This window comes from Epinephelus moara, chromosome 6 (assembly GCF_006386435.1).
Source record: "Epinephelus moara isolate mb chromosome 6, YSFRI_EMoa_1.0, whole genome shotgun sequence".
NCBI lineage: Eukaryota > Metazoa > Chordata > Actinopteri > Perciformes > Serranidae > Epinephelus > Epinephelus moara.
This window is the reverse complement of record NC_065511.1, coordinates 32,009,352-32,035,373: the sequence shown is the minus strand read 5'-3', so window position 1 is coordinate 32,035,373 and position 26,022 is coordinate 32,009,352. Positions and strand designations below refer to the sequence as shown.

At 39.9% G+C, this 26,022-nt stretch overlaps 2 protein-coding genes across 3 annotated transcripts in view; both read left to right on the top strand.

Annotated features, from left to right (window-relative positions):
* Positions 1–543: 543 nt before the first annotated feature.
* prpf3 (PRP3 pre-mRNA processing factor 3 homolog (yeast)) lies at positions 544–12,987 on the top strand. The gene is made up of 17 exons (XM_050047137.1): positions 544–704; positions 1,117–1,270; positions 2,838–2,968; positions 4,079–4,246; positions 4,351–4,437; positions 4,578–4,840; positions 4,965–5,083; positions 6,515–6,702; positions 6,836–7,002; positions 7,144–7,226; positions 8,709–8,852; positions 8,939–9,038; positions 9,160–9,273; positions 9,388–9,506; positions 11,779–11,856; positions 11,947–12,002; positions 12,086–12,987. The coding sequence occupies exons 2-17, from the start codon at positions 1,126–1,128 to the stop codon at positions 12,233–12,235; spliced, it is 2,112 nt and encodes a 703-aa protein (XP_049903094.1). The 5' UTR covers positions 544–704; positions 1,117–1,125; the 3' UTR covers positions 12,236–12,987.
* A 128-nt stretch (positions 12,988–13,115) lies between these two features.
* tars2 (threonyl-tRNA synthetase 2, mitochondrial) overlaps positions 13,116–26,022 on the top strand; it is a 44,269-nt gene continuing 31,362 nt past the window's right edge. Inside the window, exons 1-5 of one of the 2 annotated variants that reach the window (XM_050046053.1) lie at positions 13,116–13,347; positions 23,768–23,897; positions 24,052–24,281; positions 24,451–24,503; positions 24,590–24,716. In XM_050046053.1, coding sequence (XP_049902010.1) covers positions 13,152–13,347; positions 23,768–23,897; positions 24,052–24,281; positions 24,451–24,503; positions 24,590–24,716 — 736 coding nt within the window. In that variant the 5' untranslated portion in view covers positions 13,116–13,151. The remainder of the gene's footprint in view (positions 13,348–23,767; positions 23,898–24,051; positions 24,282–24,450; positions 24,504–24,589; positions 24,717–26,022) is intronic. The other variant, XM_050046052.1, reaches the window with a different exon arrangement.

Here is a 26,022-nt window from a genome sequence, read left to right as displayed (position 1 = left end):
ATTGTCAGTGCATTTGTATGGAAATTGATTCTTTGTAAAGTATGTGCTGTATTTCAGGCAGGTGTTTCAAAGAAGTGAATTTAATCCTCTTGCACTCAAAGATGTTGTTAACTTAGTTTTCATTTCAGTTCTCTTATACTTAAATAATTCATTCAAGGGAGTTACAACTTCTAAGACAATGTATTTAAAGCACTGGCTGCAAGACCATGCTGGTGGACCCGCTTCACCAACACCAGACCAGTATAAACCAGACCCAGACCTAAGTACTAACCGTTTTAGCCAGTTCTGCCATGATGCATAACAACACCACTGTTTAACCTCTTCTTTTATACCTTTTTAAAGTTCTTTTGGTCAAATACAAAATTAAAAGACACGTGACTTCCCTAAAAACCTGACTTTTTAATCACAGTTTTCAAAAAACAAGTATTACCCAAACAAACGGGACACTTCCCTCCGTGTACAGGCAGGTGGCAACATCGAGCATAAGAAGGGAAATACTGCCGCTGAAAGTCACGAAGAAGAACAGCACTCATTTCCGGTTCCGGGTTTTGCTTCAGAAACGTCGTGTGAACGGCGCGACTAAACAAGAAAGTTTTGCAGACAACCTAGCAGTTTATAGTGTTTCACAAGTCTTTAACTTGGTCATTTGTGTTTGACTTATAACACGTTAGCGGTGTGATACAGGATAAAGGCAGAATCTAAAGGTTTGTAGATTTAGTAGGCGGTTATTCGCTTTTGTTGGTAGCTCGCGGACAGCAGTGTGCTAACGGTAACTAGCAGGTAGCCGGGGAGTTTTGGCGGATGTAATTGATTTTAGCTTGTGTGTTGCTCCTGGTTAGCACATTTGTCCGCCAGTCTAACATTACAGCTGTGAAATGACTAGCTATACCAAGTTCCGGAGTGACTGTGTGAATGGGATTTTATTAGTAAATAATATGACGGCTGTGTGCGTGTGTCTGTCAGTGGCTGTGAGTGAGACAGCAGTGGGTTATGCTCATGTAGCTCATGTGTTTGGGAGTACGTCACGTCATAATTCATGGAGACATATAGTTAATAAGTTCATCAGCGTATGTGAATGATGATGCTACATGTTGTAAATGTCATGATTTTCCGCAGGGTTGGAGGATGTCTCTTCCAAAACGGGAGGTGGAGGAGCTGAGGCCATGGGTGGAGCGCACTGTGAAGAAGGTGCTGGGTTTCTCGGAGCCCACAGTGGTTACTGCTGCTTTGCACTGTGTTGGAAAGGGATTGGACAAAAGGAAGACCATAGGTAACTATTGACCATTTGAAACCTGCTGTGCTTTATTTAGATACAGGTTTGAATGAAGCTTTAGTTACATGCCTTTTGCACAACACCAGCTATCAAGCTCTTAAGCAACCACTTGTGATCAGTGAACGTCACAACCATCCATCCATCCATCCACCCATCCATCCATTTTCATCCGCTTATCTGGGGCTGGGTAGCTGGGGCAGCAGGCCAAGCAAAGCACCCTAGACGTCCCTCTCTCCAGTGACGCTTTCCAGCTCCTCCTGGGGGACCCCAAGGCGTTCCAGGGCCAGATTAGATATGTAAACCCTCCAGTGTGTTATGGGTCTGCCCTGGGGCCTCCTATTAGTGGGACGTGCCTGAAACACCTCCAGCAGGAGGTGCCTAGCTAGGACATAACCATAATTCATTTTATTTATATGGAAGACGCAGTAATGGCTAAACAGAAAAAGAACAAGAGTGCAGGAAAGATTCACTCTGTGACCTTCAGGAAGTTATCCAAATGATTTGGGTAAACTATGCTCACCACAGAGTTGATGACATAGCTTTTCAACTGGATCAGGGACAAATTAATGCTTACCAAATCATCATTATTGTTGATACTAATATCCTTTCAAACTGATTTTGGCCATCAGTATTATGGCTAGGTATCATCTGAAAAATTAAGATACCAGTACTGTTACCCTTCAAGTAATACTGATATTAATAATGTGCTTCTTTTAATACTTTTTTCTGCATTATTTGGTGCTCATCATGTAAATGGAAACATTCAGTTGCGTAAAACTTCACCAGGTGCCACAGGCATATAGTATAGCCATACTTTCAAATTCTTGGTGGCATCTCTTGTCATGCTGAACTGCCAACTCTGTCAAACACACAGTTTTTGACTTCACCACACCACAGACTGTATGGTTTGTAGCTGCTGCTGCAGTGGGCCAGTCACATGTGCATTGAATTGAGGAATGCCTGCAGTGATTGGCTGCGAGCAAAACATATGAATCATAATTTTGATCCAGGTCTGGTTACAAAATGGATCAAATGGCTGGTATAATTGGACTTTTGATACTGCTTGGTTCTGGGATATTTCAGTACCTGGCCATAATCATCAGTCATTTTTTTAATCTGATTTAATTTTGATTTGCTTTCGCTTTATTATCAGGAAAAAAAATCTGAAATTTGTCCTGCACCTCAGGAGGTCAGCTGTTTTACATAAATACAAAAATAAAAATCCATAATACTACAAAAACTACACATCACATCAGACATTATGAAAAGTGGATGCAGTGTAACAAATGAATCATTCAGTGTTGACTGAGGTTACTTAGAAGTCATATTCTGATATAATAGGCTACAAAATTGAGGGACAAAAGAGTTCTTGCATACACTCTTAACTTATTCAGGTGAACAATGTAAAGCACCAACAAAGGTCCCTGTTTCTCTTATTTATTCATATTTATTTGATTAGAGAATGTTCTAGCTGTAGTGTACTACACATCCTTCTACAAATTGAGACAGTGATCAAAGGAGTCCTGGAGTTGTGCTAATTATTGGACACTCATTTCCACCACAGACCAGCTGCGTCCCTTCCTCGATGACTCTGCTGGAGGTTTTGTGGAGCGTCTTTTTGAAGCTTTGGAGGAAAGCCGCAATGCACGTGGCAACAAAGGAGCAGGAGAAAAGAACCGCAAGAGAGAGCTCAAGGTAAGCAAACACCCTCGCAAACTAGAACCAGCCACCTCTGTATTATCACTACATACTGGGGCTGCATGATATTAGGAAAAATATCATTTCTGATATTTTTTCTGCGATGCACATTGTGATATGAAAACATACAGAAATTTTCACCAGATAATTTAATAGCTTCTATCATGATTGAAAGGATTTTTGTAGGGGTGTGTATCTTTCTTAGAAATTGAAGTATGGGAAAAGCTTGAAAGTGCTTTTTACTTTGAAGACTTTTTTTGGGTGGGGGTGGAGGATTGATACTCTTTCGTCAATCCAGGCTAAAGTTAATGATCCAAAGTGTCACAGTAATAATGCATGTTACTTATAGCAAATTTAGGGGCTTCATTATGTTGCTCCCCTCCTGTTTGTTGCTCATTTTCAGGTTGCGGTTGACTACTGGCAGTGCTCGCTTTGGTTGTTTATCAGACAGACTTCTCTGGTAGATTAATGTCACAGCTTTTAACTTGCTTTTACAGTCCGACAACTCTGTGGTGAAAAATGGCCAGGAGACGTCTTGATAATGTTGCATTAAACAGACGCTTTATTTCTTCTGTGCAGCAAAACAAAACGCAGCCGTTTTTACTGCCATTATACTGGAATGTGAATTTCTCTGGACACTTTCTGCTGATGACTGTAGCTTCAGAAAAGCATGAGTTAAACTGTCTACAGCACTTACTAGTCCAGTTACATTGCTTCTCTACACACATGCAGGAGAGTGCCTCCGCTCATAAGAAACGCCACCAGACTACGTCACATACACACATGATCAAGCAGCAAAGAAAGTTGTAGCATGACGTTTTTAAATCAGTTTGCTTTACTTGACATTGAATGTCGTGACTATTGCACGTGCGCACACTGCAGTGTTGATGCTAAAACGATATATTGTGCAGCTTGATTGCATATCTGAATAATTAGACCAGTAGGTAACAGCGACCAAATTTATATGAATAAAAATCTAGTTTACTCATTGTGTGAAGATTGACAATTATTTAATCATACTGTTTGACGAAGTGTAAACACACTCATGTTTGGCCTAATGCCTGGCGATGTGAATTTGATGTTTCTGTTTTGGCTGGTTGGTCTCAGGATGTGTTTGGTGATGAGGCTGAAACGGGTGCGATGCGAGAAGCTCCAGAGACAGGAGATGGGACAGTTGCAAAGAGGAAAAGGGTGCCTCGCTTCGAGGAGGTGGAGGAGCCTGAGGTCATACCTGGACCTCCATCTGAGAGCCCTGGCATGCTCACCAAAATGCAGGTAATCTTAGTGATGGTTAAGATTGTACTTCAGTAAATTGTTTTGAAGTAGTTTTTCCCATGATAAACTTCCTGCATCTACTAACCTCTTCTTTGTATTATCAGATAAAACAGATGATGGAAGCAGCCACCAAACAGATAGAAGAGAGGAAGAAGCAGCTGAGCTTTGCCTCTTCAGTCCCTGCTTCACAGGTAAAGAAACAACCTCCTCCTTTTTTTACTTTAAGACATAACACACTGAAAAACAAGTTATAGTAATTTCAAGGCGATGCACTCAGTATGACAGCATTTTTACTCCTCACTAACTTTAGCCGTTGCTTCTTCCACCACAGTCACAGCTGGAATCCCCTCCAGTTTCACGGCTTCTTGGCACATCCGCTGCTGCAGCTGCGGGTGGTGCCTCATCTATCGCCCCCTCCCAGGCTGCCAGCTTCATGAACGATGCTATCGAGAAGGCCCGCAAGGCTGCCGAGCTCCAGGCACGCATCCAGTCCCAGTTAGCCATGAAGCCTGGCATCCTCGGAGCCCTGGGAAACACCGGGCCTCACAACATAGTGGCACTAGCTAATCTACACGCTATGGGAATTGCCCCACCGTGAGTAATGTCACAGTATTACGGATTTAAAAATCTAAAGAGGAGAAAACTCAAGGGGGCGGTGACTATTCTTTGATGTGACAGTTTGAAATTAGACTTCTTTCTCTGTGTTTCCCTTTTATAGGAAAGTAGAAGTCAAAGAGGTGAACAAGCCAACACCTCTCATTCTGGATGACAAGGGAAGAACTGTGGACGCTAGTGGCAAAGAGGTTGAACTCACACACCGCATGCCCACACTCAAAGGTACGTGTACTGTGGTTTATTACCTGCACACTCACACACTGAGGATGTTGGGATGAATCGGTTTTCCTACAGCCACAGTTACATAACGTAATGGTTTCATACAGGGTTCATACGGCCGTGAAAACCTGGAAAAGGCATGGAAAAGTTTCAGAAAAATAAATAAACCCGGTACCTCAGAGTTGAGTTTTGCGCTGGCTGAATATGGGTTGCTGCAACTGCTGACTGTGGTTTGTCATCGGAGCTGCTGTCCTCTCTCGTCACAACGATGTATTCTGTAGCTGCAGGGAGTAAGGCAGAGGACACAAGGTAATTCCAGGCTATAGCTACTGATAGCTACATAGACGTGAACTTGAAGCTGCAGCTGTGAGTTTTGGCTCCGGTTAGTAGAAGACTATTAGCAACATTTTCTCTCCGTCTCTGAAAGGCTTCACCAATATTGACACGTGTTTTATTCGTCGTCATTGCCAATTCTCTGATGGCAACTTTCTCTGCAGGATTCTCTGCCACTGAATCAGGCTTTTATCAAAGGGACCTAGATTTGCCTCTGTATTTGTATATCAGCCAATAGGCCTCTGGTCACTTGCTAGATTTTCTTAAGCCTGAGAGCAGAGCCAAGAGGAGGTGCAGACATCTCGTGTTCCTTCAGACCACTTGAATTACAATATACTCAAAGGTTATTATGGGATTTTTGCCCAGTGACGCCAAAATTCAACTGCCTACCCCAGCTTTAACCATTACAACAGAATTTTAAGTAGCCAAACGTAACACTATAACAACCAATTGGATATAGTTGATGATGATAATGAATCAAATATATTGTTTTTGTGACACTGACATGTCAGTTACAGCAGCATAACAAAATAAGAGCTAATGAAACAAAAACTGCTCAGGTAAATATACATTTTTACACCCTTAGGGATTAGTGTTTCTATTGATTATTATTCCAGTCCAGTGTCGTCTTTTTGAGTCTTGTATAGAGTCCATTTTTCTCATTTTATTTCCAGTTGTGCTTCTTGTAATCTCAGTATGTGTGTCAGTTGCTTCTTTAGTTGTTAGCCATAGGTCCTTCATCAGTGGTGTTTCTTTACCCCAGTTCTTAATGATAACTGTCTTGCTTGCTACTAGCAATATTTCAATCAAATAACTATCACTCCTAGTATGTACTTAAGCTCTTTACATACCATTTCCCAAAATACAGTTATTTTCTGACATTTCCAAAAAACATGAGCATGGTCTACATCAAAAGACTCTTGCCAACATTTCTGGCAACTATAGAGATGCTCATGTTCCAGTTTTGGTGTAATAAAGAAACTAATCAGATTCTTCCATGAGAATTCCCTCCAGGTAGGCAAATTAGTGGTCGAATGGTACAGACACAATCTTAATTACTTGTTTTTGCTTCTCTCAGTTCATTTACTTCTGTCTTTGTAGCAAACATTCGAGCGGTAAAGAGGGAGCAGTTCCGTCAGCAGCTGAAGGAGAAGCCTGGGGAGGACTTGGAGTCCACGTCTTACTTCGACCAGCGGGTGTTTATTACACCGGCTCAGCGCCCTCGCCGGGCCTTCAAATTCCACGACCAGGGGCGGTTCGAGAAGATTGCTCAGAGAATCAGAACCAAGGTTGGATTTCACTCCTAAACTGTCACGTGTCAGCAGTTGTCTCAGACGTTTTTTGACATAGATGTAAAATTACACAATGGTTCAAAACAACTTGTCTTTTGTCCCCTCCTGCGTTGTTCTTCACCATAATCAGGCCCAGCTGGAGAGATTGCAGAATGAGATCGCCCAGGCAGCAAAGAAGACAGGCATCCAAGCATCCACCAAGCTGGCACTGATTGCCCCGAAGAAAGAGCTGGGAGAAGGGGAGGTTCCCCACATGGAGTGGTGGGACTCCTACATCCTGGCCAACAACATGGACATGTAAGAAACTACAAATAAGCCAGGAACTCAAACACTTAGCATCTCATTTTCACTGCCACAGTGAAGCTGTAGAATAATGCAGTCTGAATGATCGACTCTCTGTAGTTAACTATCAAGTTTTTTTTCTCTTATTTTATGAAGATCACCCGAAACAGACTTTGACGATGTGGAGTTGTTTGGTGTGACCAACCTGGTTGAACATCCTGCCCAAATGAGCCCTCCAGGTAAGTGTATGGAAGATAAGAAGTCTGCCAACTGTTAAAGGTGCTCCCAAAGTATGCGTGTTTAAAAAAAGATGAACTTTTCAGTCCCGTAAAGATCTTCATCATGAGGTGGAAATACACTCATAGAGAGTTACCTTTTGGCGTTGAAATTAACATAAACCTGGTGAGTTAATAAGTATTATAGTTAAATTGCTGTGTGAGCCGTTTATATTTAAATACAGAGCAGGTCCTCGTCCATGGAGATAGCCGTGTTGCACCACCATGTTTCTACAGTAGCCCAGATCGGACCACCAAACACTGGCTCGAGACAGGGCCATTTGCATCGACCACTGTAGTTAGCAATAGGTTGGTGAGCTAGGCTATCTTTAAACATGTCAGAAGAAGTCTAAGGCTGTATTCACACCAAATCAGGCAATGAAGTGATTTGCCGTAGGATTAAAGATGGAGAAAAAGGAATATTTGTCCTCAGTAGGTTTGTGGGTTTACAAGATACTGAGCATTGGAACTGATTATCATTACTTAAGTAAAGTTACTGCCACAAAAGACACACGTACACCCACACACAAACAAAGCGAGACTGTCTTACTTGTTCCAGTGGATTGCGGGCGTTTGCCTTGTCTGATTGACGGTTGCACGCCTGTCAATTAATTTTGACAGGCTAATATTGAGGGTGCAGGATTTAAGAAGCTGATCCAAACTCTTGAGCTAGGGTATACTGTTGCGAAAAGAGACACCGTTATGCACGCAAACCCCCCCAAAACAAACTAATAGGAGGATCTTTGTAGTGAACAGCTTAGTCTGATTCTAAAGCCCGGTCCAGACCAAAGATTCATGATGAGATAAGATGAGTTGGAAAAGGCAACTACTCGCAATGTGCCGTCCTGCAGCGTTCTAAAAACCTGCCAGTTCACACCAATGCAACTAGATGAGACGGTGCATCATCTCTATGCAACAACTCTCTGTACCTCTGTTCTAACTTCCAGCTTTTCAGGCTGATTTTATGCCTGAATATAATTTGTAGCTTCTTAAAATATGAATGAGGATAGTGATAGTGAGATACTGGCTACAGCTGCATTTGTAGTAGTGATGAAACAGTGAAAAACAAAACGAGCATCAGATGGACTGTGTTCATAATAAATACACCACAATAATAGCAGCAGCAGCGACCCACCGTCCAACACTGGCACACCGTGAGAGCGGAAACAGAGGGCTTGGCAGGGACAGAGCACCTGCCGCAGCAAGCAAACAAGCCATGTGCAGTCATTTTGACTTGACCAAACAGGTGACACGCTTTACGGTGCAAAACCAGTTGCCGATGATTTGACCAGCTGAGTTGCAGGTGACATCATCAGCCAGCTTGAGTTGAGCTCAGACGGCCAGTTCACAATGCCGCAGCTTTTCTATGCAATGTTCGAAAATGGTTTGTCTTGTCGTGAATCTTTGTTCTGAACTGGGCTTAACAAAAAAAAAATTGATTCTCAGTTGACACAGATAAGCCGGTGACGCTGGGTGTATACCTGACAAAGAAAGAACAGAAGAAACTGAGGAGACAGACACGAAGAGAGGGACAAAAAGAACTTCAGGAGAAGGTTCGTTTGGGATTGATGCCGCCACCAGAACCCAAAGGTACCCACACACCAGATACTGTTATCACAAAATACTACATTTAAGATTGAACAGAAGGTAACCGATGTTTGTTTTCATTGTCTCAGTACGCATCTCCAACTTGATGAGAGTGCTGGGGACGGAGGCGGTTCAGGACCCGACAAAGGTGGAGGCTCATGTTAGAGCACAGATGGCCAAGAGACAGAAGTTAGTAACACTTTACTCATTTCTTGCACTGTGATGAAATTTACATTTAACATTGTTTGATAATCAGTGAAGAACAAATACTTTCTATGAGGTTTTTCTGATCGCGTCCCCGTCTGTGCAGAGCTCACGAGGAGGCCAACGCAGCCCGCAAGCTCACAGCAGAGCAGAGGAAAGAGAAGAAGGTCAAGAAGTTAAAAGAAGACCTCACTGATGGCGTTCATATCGCAGTATACAGGTGTGTATGTGTAGTAAAAGAGCACCTACTGTAGTTCAGATATACAGTGCAGCATGTGTGTGTGTTGCAGTGTAGAAGTGTGTCTAATTTAAGCACCCTACCTTCCCTGTACAGGATCCGTAACCTGCAAAATCCTGCTAAGAAGTTTAAAGTGGAAGCCAATGCCAACCAGCTGTACCTGACAGGCACAGTAGTTTTGCACAAAGACGTCAACCTTGTTGTGGTGGAGGGAGGTAAGGGGTGATACTTAAGACGTTAACATGCAAACTAATATTTCACTATTATTCTGAATATGATGTGGGTTATGTAAACAGCATATTTCATGTGAATGTTTATAATTAGGCCTCATTTTGAATGTATCTTTTTCCGATTACGATATGTGGTATTATTTGGGTTTTAGGGGCATTCGTTGGACATGTATGGAGCGCATTTTGAATATCAACATTAATAACTTAATAATAGTTTCCTCCTGCGTGTGATAAGGTTAGCGAGTGGATTTCAGGAGACAGGATAGGTCTGTGGGTTATCTTGAGTAACTTGGTCGTGACTTCTGTAACGAGACTTTAAAGTTTTTGTATTTTTTTGGCACAAGCAAAGTGTCCTTTAGTCCTATTATGGTGGAGAGAAGGCAGACATCTCTATGACTAATATCTGCAACATGCAGCAACTCACACCAAAACAATCTAGATTGTTAAATAGCACTACAAGTAAGAGGAAAAAAAAATATTTATTTGATTAGAGATGCACCATTACGAGCATCACCAGCACGTCATCGGTATCGGCCATTCTTGGCTTTAAAATGAAATAGTGGAATCAGCCAACATGCTTTTTCTTAATTTGCTCAATGAATTAATAATTTTCCCACGTTTCCACCAAACACTTTCAGTATGGTACCTTTAGAAGCAGAAAATAACCCTTCAGACATGGTACCTAGACCCTAGGTCCGTTTAGCGTTTCCACCGCAAACAGTACCCTTAAATGTGGGGGGAGTTGTTGTCACTCACTGCTCCGTCCAGCACTCACTGTATTTCCTTATCTCTGGTGAAACAGAGGGAAGTCTGCACCTTGTTTATCGTCCACAGAACGAGTCTGCACGTTGACATTTTCAGAGCAAAATAAAACAGGCTGCAGTGAGAGTCTCTCTCCATGAGATTAAAAGTAGCGGTTTTGTGCATTTAGTCCTTCTCAGGCAAGATCAGGGGTTTAGTGTTGCCAGAGCCCACAGGAACGGTGCTCAATGATACTTTTTTTTTCCTCCAAGTGAGGATTAGATTATATGCAGTTCACATGACCCAGTTGAAATTAATAAATTTAAACGCTTAAAGATCCACTCATTACTAAAAGTGTATGTCATATAAAAACTAAAGTAATGGTCAAAGTTGTCACAGTTAAGTTTCAGCTGATGGTTTCACGTCGTCAACTCATGCATTAAGTAACATCACAAGTAAACATTCCACCTTAAAAGTTGCCGGCAGTTGGCCCTGTGAATCAAGTTATTTTTTCTCTGACTACAGCTGCTGCAAGAGGCAACAAAACATCCTTTCATCTGATAGTCACAGTAATAGAACTCTCCACAGTATGAACAGTGGTTACATGAGCCTCAAAACCAGCCACAACTCAGCCCTGAGCAGAGTGACCGTCCTCTACTGACCAATCAATGGACTGCAGTGTTCACAACTCCACCTTTTAGTACCGGATCTGTGTGCTAGGTACCCCAACAGAGGGGGGACCAAAAATGGGGACAGTACAGAACGGTTCCATTGGTACCATCCACAACTTTTCACAGTGGAAAAAGAAAAAAAGCGTACTGAACTGTACCGTACTGTGCAGTGGAAACGGGGCTTTACATACATTGTATGTAGTGTATTTCATGTCTCCATCTGTTGGTTGGCCATCACAATAAGAGTATGCATGTATTATATGATGTTAATTCCACTACAGAAGAGACGTGATGGTCACTAACATTATGTAGGAATAAAAATGGATATATTATTGGTATAGCTTATCGATCAAATGAGTTGTCATGTATCGGCATATCAGATATGGGCAAAAAATCCAATATCGTGCAGCCCTATTTTTGATTTTGAGGTTACTGTCCCTTTAAGTCAGCATGAATCGTTAAAGGGTTTTTTTGGGGGAGTTTTTCCTTATCCACTGTGAGGGTCCAAAGGACAGAGGGATGTCGTATGCTGTAAAGCCCTGTGAGGCAAATTGTGATTTGTGATATTGGGCTTTATAAATAAAATTGATTGATTGATTACATTAAGGCTAGCCCTGTCTGTAAATATGTACTCGTTTAATTCATGGAGATGTTGCATTTCATTGTAAACTACTGACAACATCATGAATGGCTACATGATGCTTGGACATGTTAAAAAAAGAATTTATAGCTGTACTTAAATTAGGCTTGAAAGGCTTTTATTTTCTCTGCTACCCCTTAAGATATTAAAGAAGTGGGATACTCAAAGTCATACCTAAAATCTAAAATTCTCCCTCTTTTTTTAGGCCCTAAATCCCAGAAAAAGTTCAAGAGGCTGATGTTACACAGAATCAAATGGGAGGAGCACAACAGTAAAAGAGATGGTAAGAGTGGCTTGATTTTTGTGTCTGTTGTCATGCCTGTTTGCTCATTTTTGTGATACTAAACTCTCATTACCTTTGATTCTCAATTAGATCCAGATGGTGATGACGACACAAAGAGGAACAACAAGTGCTGGTTGATTTGGAACGTGAGTATTCACACATACTGGATTTCTTAAATTTCTCTTTGTGTGACCTCATTCAAGTCTAATGATTCCTCTTGGTTCCCCAGGGCACAGCCAAAGAGCGCAGTTTTGGGGAGATGAAGTTCAAGCAGTGCCCGACAGAGAACATGGCCAGAGAACACTTTAAGAAACACGGCACAGAACACTACTGGGATCTAGCGCTCAGCCAGAGTGTGTTGGACAGCACAGATGACTGAAACCTCACTCGACGCGCCACCTCTCCAAGCCCACCAGACCCACAGCCCTCACAGCCAGTTGGCCCTCACTGCCGACCGGCTGCCTTCAACTGAGGACAGACAAATTTAAATCAAGAGACTTGAACATAGAAAAGGAGGAACAATAAACTTGTGTGGATGTTTTTGCAAGAATGCGTGACAGACGATTGCGTGTGTAGGACGGTATGTGTGTGTATGCCTGCATCAGTGTTCATCTTTTGTTGGTAGGCTACTCTGTCAGATATTGTGTTGTCTACTGTTGAATACACTCTGACAGATTGCACTGTGATGTACATGACTTACCCAAGGCTTTTTGTGATGACGAGAAATGTCAGATTCTGTTATGACTCAACATTTGTGATGAAATCCCCATGTATGCCGACAACAATCCCTGTTTGGATCAAAGCAGTTGATAAGAGCCACCCCAATGATAAATGACTGCACTGCTACTGTGCTAACACATTCAAAGCAAACCTGTGAGGACTCCTGGGTGATGTTACAATACTGTTATAAGAGTTATTGTAGTCATTAAAGGTACATTTCACAGAAGTTAAAGTTCCCAAATGCATTTTTTCTGTTAGAGAAACAAGCAAATCTTTGACTGACCTGTAGCTTTATTACTCTATAACATTACAGTAACTTAAATTGACAAAATGAAGCCAACTTTATGTACGTTGTACTCCACTCCGTTGATATTCAACTTGCTTTAACAATAAACATCAACTATTACTGTTTTTATTCGGTTTATTCAGTGTTTTTATTGTACTTACTTAAATTTATTTATATAGTTATGTCTCTATAATACAGTATAACATGGGGGCGTGTTTCCAGTCGTCCTCATTATGTTAGCTCCTTCATCCGCACCAGCAGCGAGCGATCAGCAGACATAGCTGGAAAGATGGCGGCCGGTTCAGGGGCTGCAAGCGGGCACGGAGCCCGCAGCTCCAACGCTGGTCTGGAAGCGTCTTTGGACCGACGGTTTCAAGGAGTATCCAACACAATGGAGTCAATACAGGGACTTTCAACCTGGTGCATTGAAAACAAAAAGCACCACGGCCTTATCGTGCGCCACTGGATGAAGTGGCTCAAGAAATGTGAGTAGTTAGCTCGCCGCTGTGAGGCTAACCCGCTAGCTAGCTCACTTAAGCTAATTCAAATGCATATTCTGCGTTCATCGCGATTAGCTTGCCAGATTAAGCTAGCTTTGCGTGGAGTGCAAGGCAATTTAGTGCAACACAAAGCAACTATTAAAAAAGTTCATCCTAAATGTGTAATTGATTGTACTTTTGAAAAGCTGGCGTTGTAATCGCCACTTAAAATTAGCCGCTAATAGCAGCTAAGCTAACGCTAGCATTTCGCTGCTAGCTCCAACCTAGCAGTGTTTACAGTTGGGCCTCCAGGGGTTCATGATCTGGATTAGACCAACTGTATTTTCACGAAGAATTGCCATGCACTACACTGCTTATCTTAAAGAATAAACACTTACGATAAAGGTGGCTACAGTGTGTTTAGTTAGATTTAGTTACATGTCAGCTTTAGTCGGTGTTTTGTAGTTTGATGTGTGTGCAAGTTCACTTGTGGCCGACGGGGAGTGCTTCGTCTAACATGCATGACTGTTGATGCGGTGCAGTGGCTAGTGTTTTTGTAGGGTGCATATTTGATCAAGACAAATAGAGATGCACCTCTAACTGAATTATATTGTCAGTTTTCTATAGAGTGTATAGAGTAACACGCAGAGTTAAAGATCCACAGTCATTGTAAATTATTGATGCACTTTACAGAAGCTCCATCAACACTGCCCACTAATATGCAATTGCTCCATGTTGCTTTCTTACCAATCTGCTGCATATTCCTGAAATACCACACTGATTGCAGGTAAACTTCTTAAGTGAATGTAATTGTTATAGTTGTTAAAGCTTAAGTTGATCAAGCAGGTCTGCACATTCAAGCAAAGTTGGTGTTGCTGTGTGGTTGTGTCAAACTTCAAAGTTTCTGATAAATGTCCCTTGTCAGTGAAGTAGACTGTCAACAGATGGTCCGTACAACCTTTTGCTATTACTGGAGTCTGACACGTTTGGCCTCTTTTTTTAGTTCAGAGTAGTTGTTCATTCCTCGTTAATCTGCATTTATCTGCATCTACATTATTTTTGCTTCATGCTTTTAATCACAGTCTGTCTGCATAGTATTGACAGGCAGCATCACTGTAGCAGTCCTGCATTATAACTACTGAAATGTAGGGCTGCAACGATTAGTCGACTAATCTATGACTAATCAACTATTAAAATAATTGGTGACTATTTCAGTTAGAGATGTACTGATACCACTTTTTCCTTCCAGATACCTATTCCGAACCCTGAACCTTAGCTATCTGCTGATACCGAGTACCGATCCGATACCAGCACGTAAAATAAAAATGGATGGGATATGAATTGTTGTATGTCTCAACTCCTAAAACTCTATGTAAAATATTAAGAAATGAATACATAATAATAGAATGAATGCCATAAAACTTTTTTTTTTCGATTATTATTATCCAGTGTTGACACGGATCAAGACACAGGTTATAGTGCAGCCACACAATTTGGTAAAAAAGCCATTTTAAAGGCTACAGTAGAATGCTTTTTAAACTCCGCTCCGTTTCCGTTTCGTTTGCCTGTAGCGTGTGTATGTATAATGACGTGAGGCATTACGTGGTATCGGATTGGTCATAGGCTGTACTCACCGATACCCGATACCGCATTTTAGGCAGTATCGGAGGCATGTCCGATACTGGTATCGGTATCGGTACAACTCTAATTTCAGTAGTCGACTAATCAGTTTGAGTCATTTTTCTTAGAGAAGTACTATGAAAGTACCCCAAAATATTCTTGTTGCAGCTTCTTACGTTCAGATATTGGCAGCTTTACACACTCTCTCATGACGGTGAACTAAAACCCTTTGGCGTGAGTACGAAACAAGACATTACATGACATAATTTTGGGGTTTGGGAGAGATAGACCGACATTTTTCAACATTTTAACACATTTTTCGATAAAATGCTTCGTCGACTAATCGAAGAAATAATCGACAGATTAATTGACAATGAAAATAATTGTTAGTTGCAGCCCTACTGAAATGTTTATAGATAATACAACACAGCCCCCTGTCCCCATCTTACAATAGTGCCAACACATTTCCTCCTTGTAGCTCCGTCTTGTGAGGCTTTGTAAGTCCTGCATGCAGCATTTGAAGTACCGCAGTGGTGATAAGAGATCCAATTTGGGATTAGATGTAATCCCAAAATTACTTTCTGCAATCTACATAACACCTGTGCAGCATCTAACTTCATTCATACAGATGTACAAGTATGGGGCCTATTGAGGTAGCACAGTAGATAGCAGAGTACCTCACATATTTTGTGCTTTGGCTGTCGATGTTGGTGAATGCAGGGAGGAGATATGATGGATGTCGCAACTGCTCGGTGGAAGCATAATTTATCATTTGAGCTTTTGTGTTGTTTTTGCTAGAGTGAGAAACTGGAGACAAATCAAAAGGTGAAAATTGTTGTCTTTGGGTCGACTGCTTGTTATTTTTCTATTCTGTGGAGAATACGTTTTTGTTCACTGTTAAGGCTCGGGCTCACTGACGGTGTCATGAAAGTAATCTTTCTATTTTTACTCACAAGTGGATTTTGGAAAGTTAAGCTTCCTGGAAAGAATTGCAAGCTGGTACATAGTTTAATTTGTGTGAAGATGAATGGAATCAAGAAGTAGATATCAAAAAGTTTTTATATACCAAATTAAATATTTGTTGTTGAAGTTAGTTTAAAGCAGGAGTCAACAGATTGTAGGATTGCATTTGCTTGAATTGTGTTACATGTTGCTAATTTGGATATGTAGGCCTATGAAAGACAGTGTTTGTGCACATGATAAACATTATGATCATAACATCCTATAGGAACATGCACATGGAAGCAAGGTGCAAGAAATTGTTTTAATGACAGTGTCTTCAAAATACATTTTGTCAGCACCTGTGGTTGAATTTTATTGCATCCTGAAAAACTTGCTGCAGAGATTTGGGGAATTATACATCAAGGAGTTTAATTTTAAATTGCCAGTGTCGCAGACAAATCATCATGTAGACGTTTTTTTTTTTATCTCCCCTGCATCACTGCACATGGCGTGATAAAGCTTATGCTGACAGCACATGGTGAGCTGCTGTGTGCCGGCAGAGCCATTGTTTTCTGATTCAGAGCAGTGCCAACTAAGAGTCAATCTACCGATCATCCTTTACTGATGGCTGTAGACCACGACATGTTTGGTTTGTCTCATAAAAGTCTGCAAATGTCTTTAAAGGAATTAAGTGGATGCATTTTAATCAAGACAGTCCATGCCAGCTAGTTTACAAAGCAGACAACAGGCTTTTCTATGTTTTTCCTACCGTGCAAAGATCCATTACTTTGCATTAACTTCAGTATGGTATGCCATCTTTTATGATTTATGAATGGTGCTGCAGTTGAGAAAAGAGACTCTCTGTGATGAAGAAGCTCTTCAGATGTGTGGGGGAGTGTTGGAAATTATCTAAATGCCTGCAGTGTATCTCCGAGCACCACTGCCGGCAAGCTGTTTCTGGAATATTTGTAGCATAAGTTGTGTTTTGTGTACTCAAGTCTAAACTGTAGTATCAGTATCAGTGCTTGGGGCTAATGAACCTGCTTGTTTAATACTCTATTAAAGTGCTGAGATGTTTAGTACATGGGATAATAAACATGTTCCAGTGTTAGTGGAGAAAAGTGTGGTGTAAAGATTCTTTATTTTCAGTGAGGGTGATTAAAAATGCAGGATGCAACCTTTTAAGGTGCAGTATAGTTTTATTTGTAGTGTGCATTAGTGCATAAGCACAGTGTTAGGTTAGGATAAACTGACCATACATGTATAGCATTTACTCACATCCACAAAAATGAACAGTAGAATAGAGTGTGCCAGTAAACCCGGAACTGCGTTAGCGCTTTTAGCACTTCCGGTTCTCTCGTCTAAAAGTCAATACGTTTATTGAATGGGATTTTGGTAAAATGCCTCAAGTAAGGTTAACAAAAGCTTAAGCGAGTTTCAGGTTTTGTTCTACGACATAAAACACGTCAGTAAATACCTCCGGTTCTCTCGTCTAAAAGTCAATACGTTTATTGAATGGGATTTTGGTAAAATGCCTCAAATAATGTCTATGGTTAACAAAAGCTTAAGCAAATTTCAGGTTTTGTTCTACGACATAAAACACATCAGTAAATACCCTACTTGTGAATTTTGAAGCTTTTACGTGTCGTAAAAAAGGCGGTTGCTAACAAGTTGCTCAAAGCGACTACAAACCCTGTCGGGGACATTAAACATCATCACCCCTGAACAGGCGAGAGTGCTGGCAGTCCGCCATTACAGCTTCTTATTTAGCTTAAACAGTCCGATTTCCCCATTATACAATGTTTTTAAAATAAAGCGGCCGAAATCAGTTGAAAGCTTAGTGGCGGTGATGTCAAGAGTCATGTGACCGTTAAAGTCTAACGTTAGCTTTTTACTTCTGGCGATCGCATTTAAGCTTCAAATGTGGTATGAAAGGTGTTCATATGTGAAGATTATCTCGCTGAACAAAACCTGTAAGTATCATAAACTTGTGTTAGCCACAGAGCTTATTTTCTGACATAATCCAAAACGCAATGCAAAAATCGCATTCACTTTCTCTTCCGGGAACCAGCGCGACGCTAAACTTCCGGGTTTTGACGTCAGCCCTGGCACACTCTATTACAACCCTGATTAATTCTTGGCATCAGATGATTCATGTGATATAGGCCTAGTTTGTGATTCTCATGGGTCTGAATTACATAAGGTTAGATGTATACAATATCAAAATGGAGAACGCACAACAGTACTTTTTGAAATAGGGAATTTTTCTGTGTTTGTAAAAAAAAGTCTGTTTTGTTTGTTTTATTGCTTCACTGCTAAGTTTTGAATGTATTCCTTGTATTTTAATAACTTTATCGATTTTTACACACACAATAATGTTAAAGCAGCTGTAAATGACAGTGTTATAACAGTGTAGTAGGGGAAAATACATACAATACATAGGACCTACACAGAAAATCCTTTACTGATGAAAGTATTAGGTAAAAACTATAATTAGGGAAATCACTTTTTAAAAAGTACTTGACACAGAAAATGCACAGCAGTGATTACCAGTAATAAATGTTGAACCCAGGTAATAGAGTATTAAATTTAATTAGTATTCTTTGTTTCTTTTTATGATGTGAAGGGAGGCACGCATCTAATATAATCCCACAAACTTATGTTGTTATTTGTAGTTTGTGTTCATTAAAGCCCTCCTTAGTTTCCTGTGCAAAAGGCACCTTTGGCACCTTGAAATATAATGACAAAAATAGAATGTAATAGGGATGGGAATCACCAGAGGATCGATTACGATATTATCGCGATATTTAAGTCATGGTACGATATTATTGCGATTTTAAATATGTTGCAATATGCTGAGTATCGTGATAAAATGTATTGCAATATATTGCGATTTATTACCTTTTTTCAACTTTAAATTATGTCCCCAAAGGAAAACTTTTTCAGCATCTGTTTTATCTAATGAGATAAAGTTTTCATTCAGTCCATTTTTTTGCAGCGGTAAAACTGTATCTAGTGGACTGAAAAATCAATTGATTATATTATTCTAGTAGGCTACTTAAAGTTTAATTTGTATTTGTCATATTAATAATTTATTTAATTAAAAAAAAAAAAAAATCGATACTCAGCACTGTGTGATGTTACGATATTGCCACACAAAAATATCATGATACTATGCTGTATTGATGTTTTCCCCCACCCCTGGAATTTGAGTTTTTCCAACCTGTGCTGTTTCAGTGGGAATGGAAATTAAAAAAGCATTAACTTATACAATGTTAATCTGATCATACATGAGTGACACTAACTTTTTGAAAGAAAATTTTCATGTTGTTTGACGTTCATGTTAATGGGAAGGCTTGAATGAAGTTAAGGTGCATTAGTCTGTGGATACGTTCTAAATTAAAAGGCTGAACAACGTGATAATTATTTCATTCAGAATCTTTTTAATTGACTTTTTGCAAACTCTGTTTCAAGTATAGATACTGTTATTTCAGGAATTTGCTGTGTGGCTGTCATGATATTGTGTTATCAAGTGATCAGTGCCACTGCCATGTGTTTGGCTCTGTGTATGAGTGAGTGTTGACTTGTAGCAAAGTGTCATCTGTTGTTGTTGTTGTTCAAGGCTGTTTAGAAACTCAAGGGGCTGTACAGTATGTACACCCTCTCATCATTTGGGATGTTGTTGTGAATTTGTTTGGTAAAAAATAATTTAATGCCAGCCCAGGTACTACTGATTATTATTACTCCTGATTGTGGTTTTAAAGACGTCCTCATATTTTGTAATTTGTTTGTTTTAAAAGCCTCAGAGATTCTCACATGTTGTGGTTTAATGCAGATTCTGATATTTAGCAAGGATGTCTCAGTGTGTTGTAGACAGTTTATGTATTATTGGTATACTGATGGGACATATTTGACTTATGTTAATATTAACTTTCTTAGATAAATGTAGGGCTCTAGTTTTCACTGCACATGTTCTTTCTTTCTCTACTTTTCATCTTACTTTTTGACTTTTCACTTATTAAAATCTTGTTGACCATCAGATTAAGTTGACATGCAGGTTTATACAGTTTCTTTGTAGACTATAGTAATGACTTCCTGATGGACCTGGGATATCAATCTTGTGTCTTTTAGACTAACTAAGATGCTGAGCTCTGCTAAATTGTAACAAAATGACATAGTGGAATGAGTTATTTTTCGCCAAAAATCCTGCTGACTGACTGCAATTGAATCCCGCCTGGTAAAACCAGGGCACTGACCTATTTGAGAAAGCAGCAGAAATCATTATGTCCTTGCCAATATTGTATTTCTTTTGGAAATGGAAATGTATGACAGATACTAAAGTTATGAAAACAGATGTCTGGATCTCTGACTGAACTAGTGGTACCAACAAAAACAGACAGTCTTCAGCCTCGTATTTAATCAAAGCTGTGGCTTTTCACTGACAGTGGTTTCATAGTTAAGAATACCTTAAAGGCTTTGAATGAATCTCAGTTGACACTGAAGGGCTGATATTGTTGGGTAATGTGATGGATGCATTTGTATCGCTGTATATGATGGTGCATTTACAGTACATTTAAGAATAGTTGTCATTGTAAGATGTTTTTATTTGGTTTGTTAGTTGTTTTTTAATTTCAGTAAATGATACAGATTTTCTTCATGGTGACAGCCATGGCCAGAGGCTTTATCTTTTTGGCTTGTTAACATAATATCTCAAGAACATCTTGAGGGAATAGCGTTGAATTTGGCACAAATGTCCAGTTGGACTTCAAGATTGAACTGATCCGATTTTGGTGGTCAAAGGTCAAGGTCACTGTGGCCTCACAAAACATGTTTTTGGCCATAACTCAAGAATTCACAAGCAATTTATGACATTTTGTGCAAATGCCTGATGGAATGAATTGATGAAGTGACATTTTATTTCAACAAGGTCAAAGGTCAACTTCACTGTGGCATTGTAATATTTTGTAAAAGCACTTTTCTGGCCATTATTCAACGCCGTAACTCCGGAACAGAAGGGGAGACATTAAGTGAGATACTAAATACGTGACACTAATCTCGGGTGTTCACCTTGAAACAGAGCAGATTTTATCACCTTATTCCTAGCTCCCACAATACCTTGTGTTAATTATGGATGCGACTTCTGGTGCTTAACTGGAACCGGTGTTTTCCAGTGGTAACGGGCAGTTAGCCAACTGTACACTAATCCTCTTTCCTAGAGCAACTGGGAAATAAAACATGGAACACTGTGACACTTCAAATAGGATCATACATCTGCCATCTCAAAGTGTTGTTTACGGTTTTTAACCAGGCGGGTTAGCGGTCAGCTTGCCTTGCTCTGTTAACAAATGTTAACTCTAACAGAGCTCTGGCTAGCTTACAGTCAACATCTGCTCCTTCTTAAAGATGATTTAAGATTTCTCATGACTCATAAACGGACACTAACACATTCGGCGAACATTTAACATAATTCTGTTTTAATTTTAGCTCCATGTAAAGTGAATATTGTGATGTTTTCCAGATAAACAGTCCACTCATCTGCCTTAACAATGTAGTTTACACATTTTTAGAATTGCTGATTTAATAGATCAGAGTTTTATTGAGTGAACATGATGCTGAATTTAGAAGCAATCCCCAGTATTATCAGTAACATGAAGTAGTAGTAAAATAAATAACTTATGGCATTCATTTTCATATGAGATATGATATGACATAAGTATGGTAAATCGCTAACTCTTTGTCAGCCTAGATGACTAAGGTAAAGACATAATTCAAGGTATGCTGCTGAGTTAACTTTTATAAAGGGGAAATTTTCTATTGTAGGTTAAGAATGCAGTCAGACAGGAAAGACCTGTCACTCTAGGTCTCATTCTATTCCACAAATTTTGACTTAATGCCTCTCCGCTGTGCCTTGTGGAACTCTTCAGGTTTATTATATCTTGTTTCAATTGTAAAACAATCTATCTTTGTCCTGGTTGCATGTTCAACACTGGCTATGGTTACATGATAGCTTCTCATTCAGAATGAAATAAATCTGAATGAAATCATTCGGAATTGGAGTTTTTCCAGGTAGTTTACACGGGAAATATTCATTCCGAATGAGGGTTTACATGGGAGATCAGTTCAGTCGCCTTTATTCAGGTCTGCGCAAGGTTTGGGGCAGGGAAGGTTTCTGATTGGATAGGGGGCGGGGCGGATGTTACGTGTTTACGTTTACCGGAAGAAAACACTGTAGTCCTCGCTCCGGATAACAAGATGCTTGACAACGCCATTCTTAGTGCCTTTTTTGTGCGTGTTTTGCTTATATTCTTGAAGCACCAGTACGACAACAACCTTGTCCTGCTAATGCTTCATCTGTTGAGGAGGAGAAGGGAGGTAGAAGACCGTGCTGTGGCGAATGGAAACCGGTGAGCGCAACGAGTCCGACTGCTCTATCTTAGCCCGTTGCTATGCAGCCCGTTGCTATGCAGCTCGTTGCTATGCGTGCTATATACGTCATCGCGCCAGAAGGGCAAGGAAACGAGCATGTGCAGAAAGACCAGAATGAACTTAAAGGGGAATGAGTGTATACATGCACACAAAATTCTTTCATTCGGAATGACAAACGGAATAAACCACCCCCTTTAATCGGATTTAATTTTCAATCGAAATGACCATTTTTCAATCGGAATGACCGTTTACATGACCACTTTTAATCGGAATGGCCTTTCATTCCGATTAAAAGTGGAATTAAACTGTCCATGTAAACGTACTGACTGTTGTGAAAGCCATAATTTTAGCTAAGTCTGGTTGTTGGTACAGCTGCGGACAGCACAACAGGTACCAGAACTCCACAAAGACACTTCAGAAAATTCTAATTAAATATTGGTTAAATATTTGTAAAAACAAACATGTATTTGCTAACTTGACGACAAATTACTATTAAAAGGAACCGCTGTTGGGGGTTAGCCACCATGACTAGCCACTGAGACTAACCATAGACAGTCTAAGACAATGGTTCCCAAAAGTGGGTTTCAGGTCCATTCTGAATAGTCTGCAAGTGACCTACAAATGGGTCATGTTTGTAAAAAAAAAATTCCAGCACAGAGCTTTTATTTTGAAGTGCCATATCCTGCTGTAGAGTGAGTGACTAACAGACAGCTGCTTGAGAAAGACAGCAAACTAGCTTGACGACATGGTATGATGCCGAATGTATTAAGCTGTCTGGACTTTGAACTAATGACTAAGGAGAAATCTGAACCCCGTGGCTGGACCAGTTGGGAACCTCTGGTCTAAGGGACTAAGTAGCTTACTTCTACTTCGCTATCTCACTGGAACTTGCACCCATAATCATTTCTACAGTAGTCCCCCCCAGGAATAAGATGGATAGATCTGCCAGGTTGAAGATGTGTGTGAGGCACCAACATTTTAAAATTTGTAGCTTCTTCCCAGCAACATCCATATATGACGAATCGTCTACTGTCATGGCTACATATGAGTCTGGTCAGACGTGGATGTAAACTAAAACTTGAAAACACAAAATGGAAATTTTAAAGTTGAAAAATGAACTGCTATGGACAACATTGTGATGACATCACAATAAGCTCAAACAAACAGTATCCAGCATATACGCCAATGAAGTACATCTGTGATGAGTTAAAATCAGAAGACAATATCGACCCAATTGATTTGTCGTGCAGCTATAAAATAATCTCTTCCTGGATATCAATTCTTGCTCTTGAAAGTCTTTTAGTTTTTGAAATGTTTAATTCCCAAATATCTGGATCAGCCACATAATGCAGATAAAGGTTAGACTTTTTTAATTGTTTGTAAGATTTTCAGCTGTAGGAATTTTGTCCTTATCCTTTTTTTCTTGTCTTATTTTCAGCTGACAACAATCACCGCTTGAATCTCTTCTACCTTGCCAATGATGTGATACAGAACTGCAAAAGAAAGAACGCCATTGTCTTTCGTTCAGCCTTCGCAGAAGTTCTTCCCAATGCTACCCAGTTCATCAAGTGAGTACACAGTTTTTCATCAGCTGTAGTATTCAACCAAAATTATTATTAAAATGTCTGATGAATGTCTGAAGTGAGAAATGCTCAGGCTGTCTTTCCAAGCTTCTAGTTTCAAGATGTGTCATGTTGTGTTTCCATTTTGCATTTTTGTCAGAGACGGGAAGGTCCGCAAGTCAGTGGAGAGGATTTTTACCATATGGGAGGAGAGGAGCGTGTATCCTGAGGAGGTCATCGCCCAGTTCAAAGCCGGCATGAACCGAAGGGAAAAGGAGCGAGAGAAGCAGAGGGAAAAAGAAAAGGAGAAGGAAAAGGAGAGAGAAAAGGAAAAGGAGAAAGAAAAGGAGAAGGAGAAAGAGAAAGAGAAGGAGACTCCAGCGGCAACTGGTCAGTTTGATACTTCAGAGTTTTCGCTATGCACCCTGAAATAGTAAATCATTTCCAAAAGTGAAATAACTTCTCAAAGATTGAACCACATAAACATGTATGTCAAACTGTTTACAGGTGCTATTGTGATTATATGTTAGTAAATTCATACTTTATTTTTATTCTTTAGCCTCAGCCAACACCAAAGCTGCCCTCAAGTCCAAGATCGTGGCAGAGTTCACAGTAAGCCTTGTTTATTAGTGTTGTCTTGTGTTACTTTGTCTTGTGTTAGGACGTGTCTATTTATTTGCACTCTGTTATTTTTCCAGCCCCACTCCCTCATTGAACAGCTGTCGAGATATAAGCGGGCAGTCGCAGAAGAGGAGTTCAGGGAGAAGCAGCTGGCAGCTCTCAGGGTGGACGTCTGCAGCACGGAGGCTCTGAAGAGACTTAAAGGTCAGATGTCAATGAACTTATTTCTGCATCATCACACATTCATTGTCTTGTTTACTGTAGGTCCCAAGCCACAGACATACTGGACACTTAATACTTTAAGAGTATTAATAAGAGTATACACACCACTAGTAGACGTGTAGCAGGACTATTTCTGCAGTTTCAGTGAAGACTGTTTCCAGTGATGGTGGGTACATGTCCAGCGTCTGTGACACATTAAAATCAACTTTTTTCCCATTTAATCAGTACAAAAGTTCAAACAGACATCTTTTTAAAAAAAAACCCAACATGGCATCAGTTCATTACAATACATGAGAAAAAGACTGATATAGCAAATAATTTAAAATAAGATGTAAAATAATCAAAATATTTTGTATAAAAATAGATAGGCTGTCATATACAAGTGTCTGAGTGAGGGGATTACTTAAAATATACAGTTATTCTTTAAGTCATTTTTAAGTGCTTCAAAAACAACAAGAGATCTTTGTGTAAATCATATTTAACCAGCAGATTAAAACGGTTTTACATGATATTCAATATATCAATAATTGTGGGCATGTTCTTAGTCTCAAACATAGCTTTAGCTTAGGTTAGTTTAGTTTTTTTGCACAATTAAAACACAAAAAGGCAAGAAAAATTGATTAAAGAAAACCCAGAGGGCTTTTTTGGAGCCTCGACCTAATGCAGTTTTCACAAAGTTATTAAGAACTCCAAAAATATAGAAAGATAAAGAACAATATTTAAAACAATACAAGTGATAACAAACTACTAATAGCAAAATATGAAGCTTAACCAGGTCATGTGATCTGCTACTTCAGCACACAAACAAATACTACTGGTACCAGAGAAAATTGCAGATGAACATTTGAAATCCAGGAATTTACATTATAGACACAACTGACTAACCATAATTGTAATTTTACACATGCATGTGTATGCACATCATCAGGATGGTACCATCACCATTTCATTTTGAGCCAGGAAAAAACCCTGCAAGTCCATGTTGAAGTCATAGAAATAAACCAAATAAATAAATAAACCTATTTGTAAAAAAAAGACAAGTTGCCCCTGCTGCAACATGACTTATCCTCGCCACGCAAATTTCATTTCAGCAATCATGGCTAATAACTTGGTATTATTGGTCAATGAACTCACATCACTGCTGATTGATGCTGTTTTAATTCATGTCATTGATGACTTGAAGAAGATTAACCTTCCAGGAGACAAGCCAAAAAATGTTGAACAAATATTTTCATTTGCAGGCCGTCATTTTCTTATCGTCTATGCATAGATCTTGTGCAAGTCTCAA

Coding starts and splice junctions, on each gene's coding strand:
- prpf3 (XM_050047137.1), top strand. CDS start 1,126: ATGTCTCTTCCAAAACGGGAGGTGGAGGAGCTGAGGCCATGGGTGGAG. Junction 1,271..2,837: donor GGACAAAAGGAAGACCATAG/GTAACTATTGAC, acceptor TTTCCACCACAG/ACCAGCTGCGTCCCTTCCTC. Junction 11,857..11,946: donor GCACAACAGTAAAAGAGATG/GTAAGAGTGGCT, acceptor ATTCTCAATTAG/ATCCAGATGGTGATGACGAC.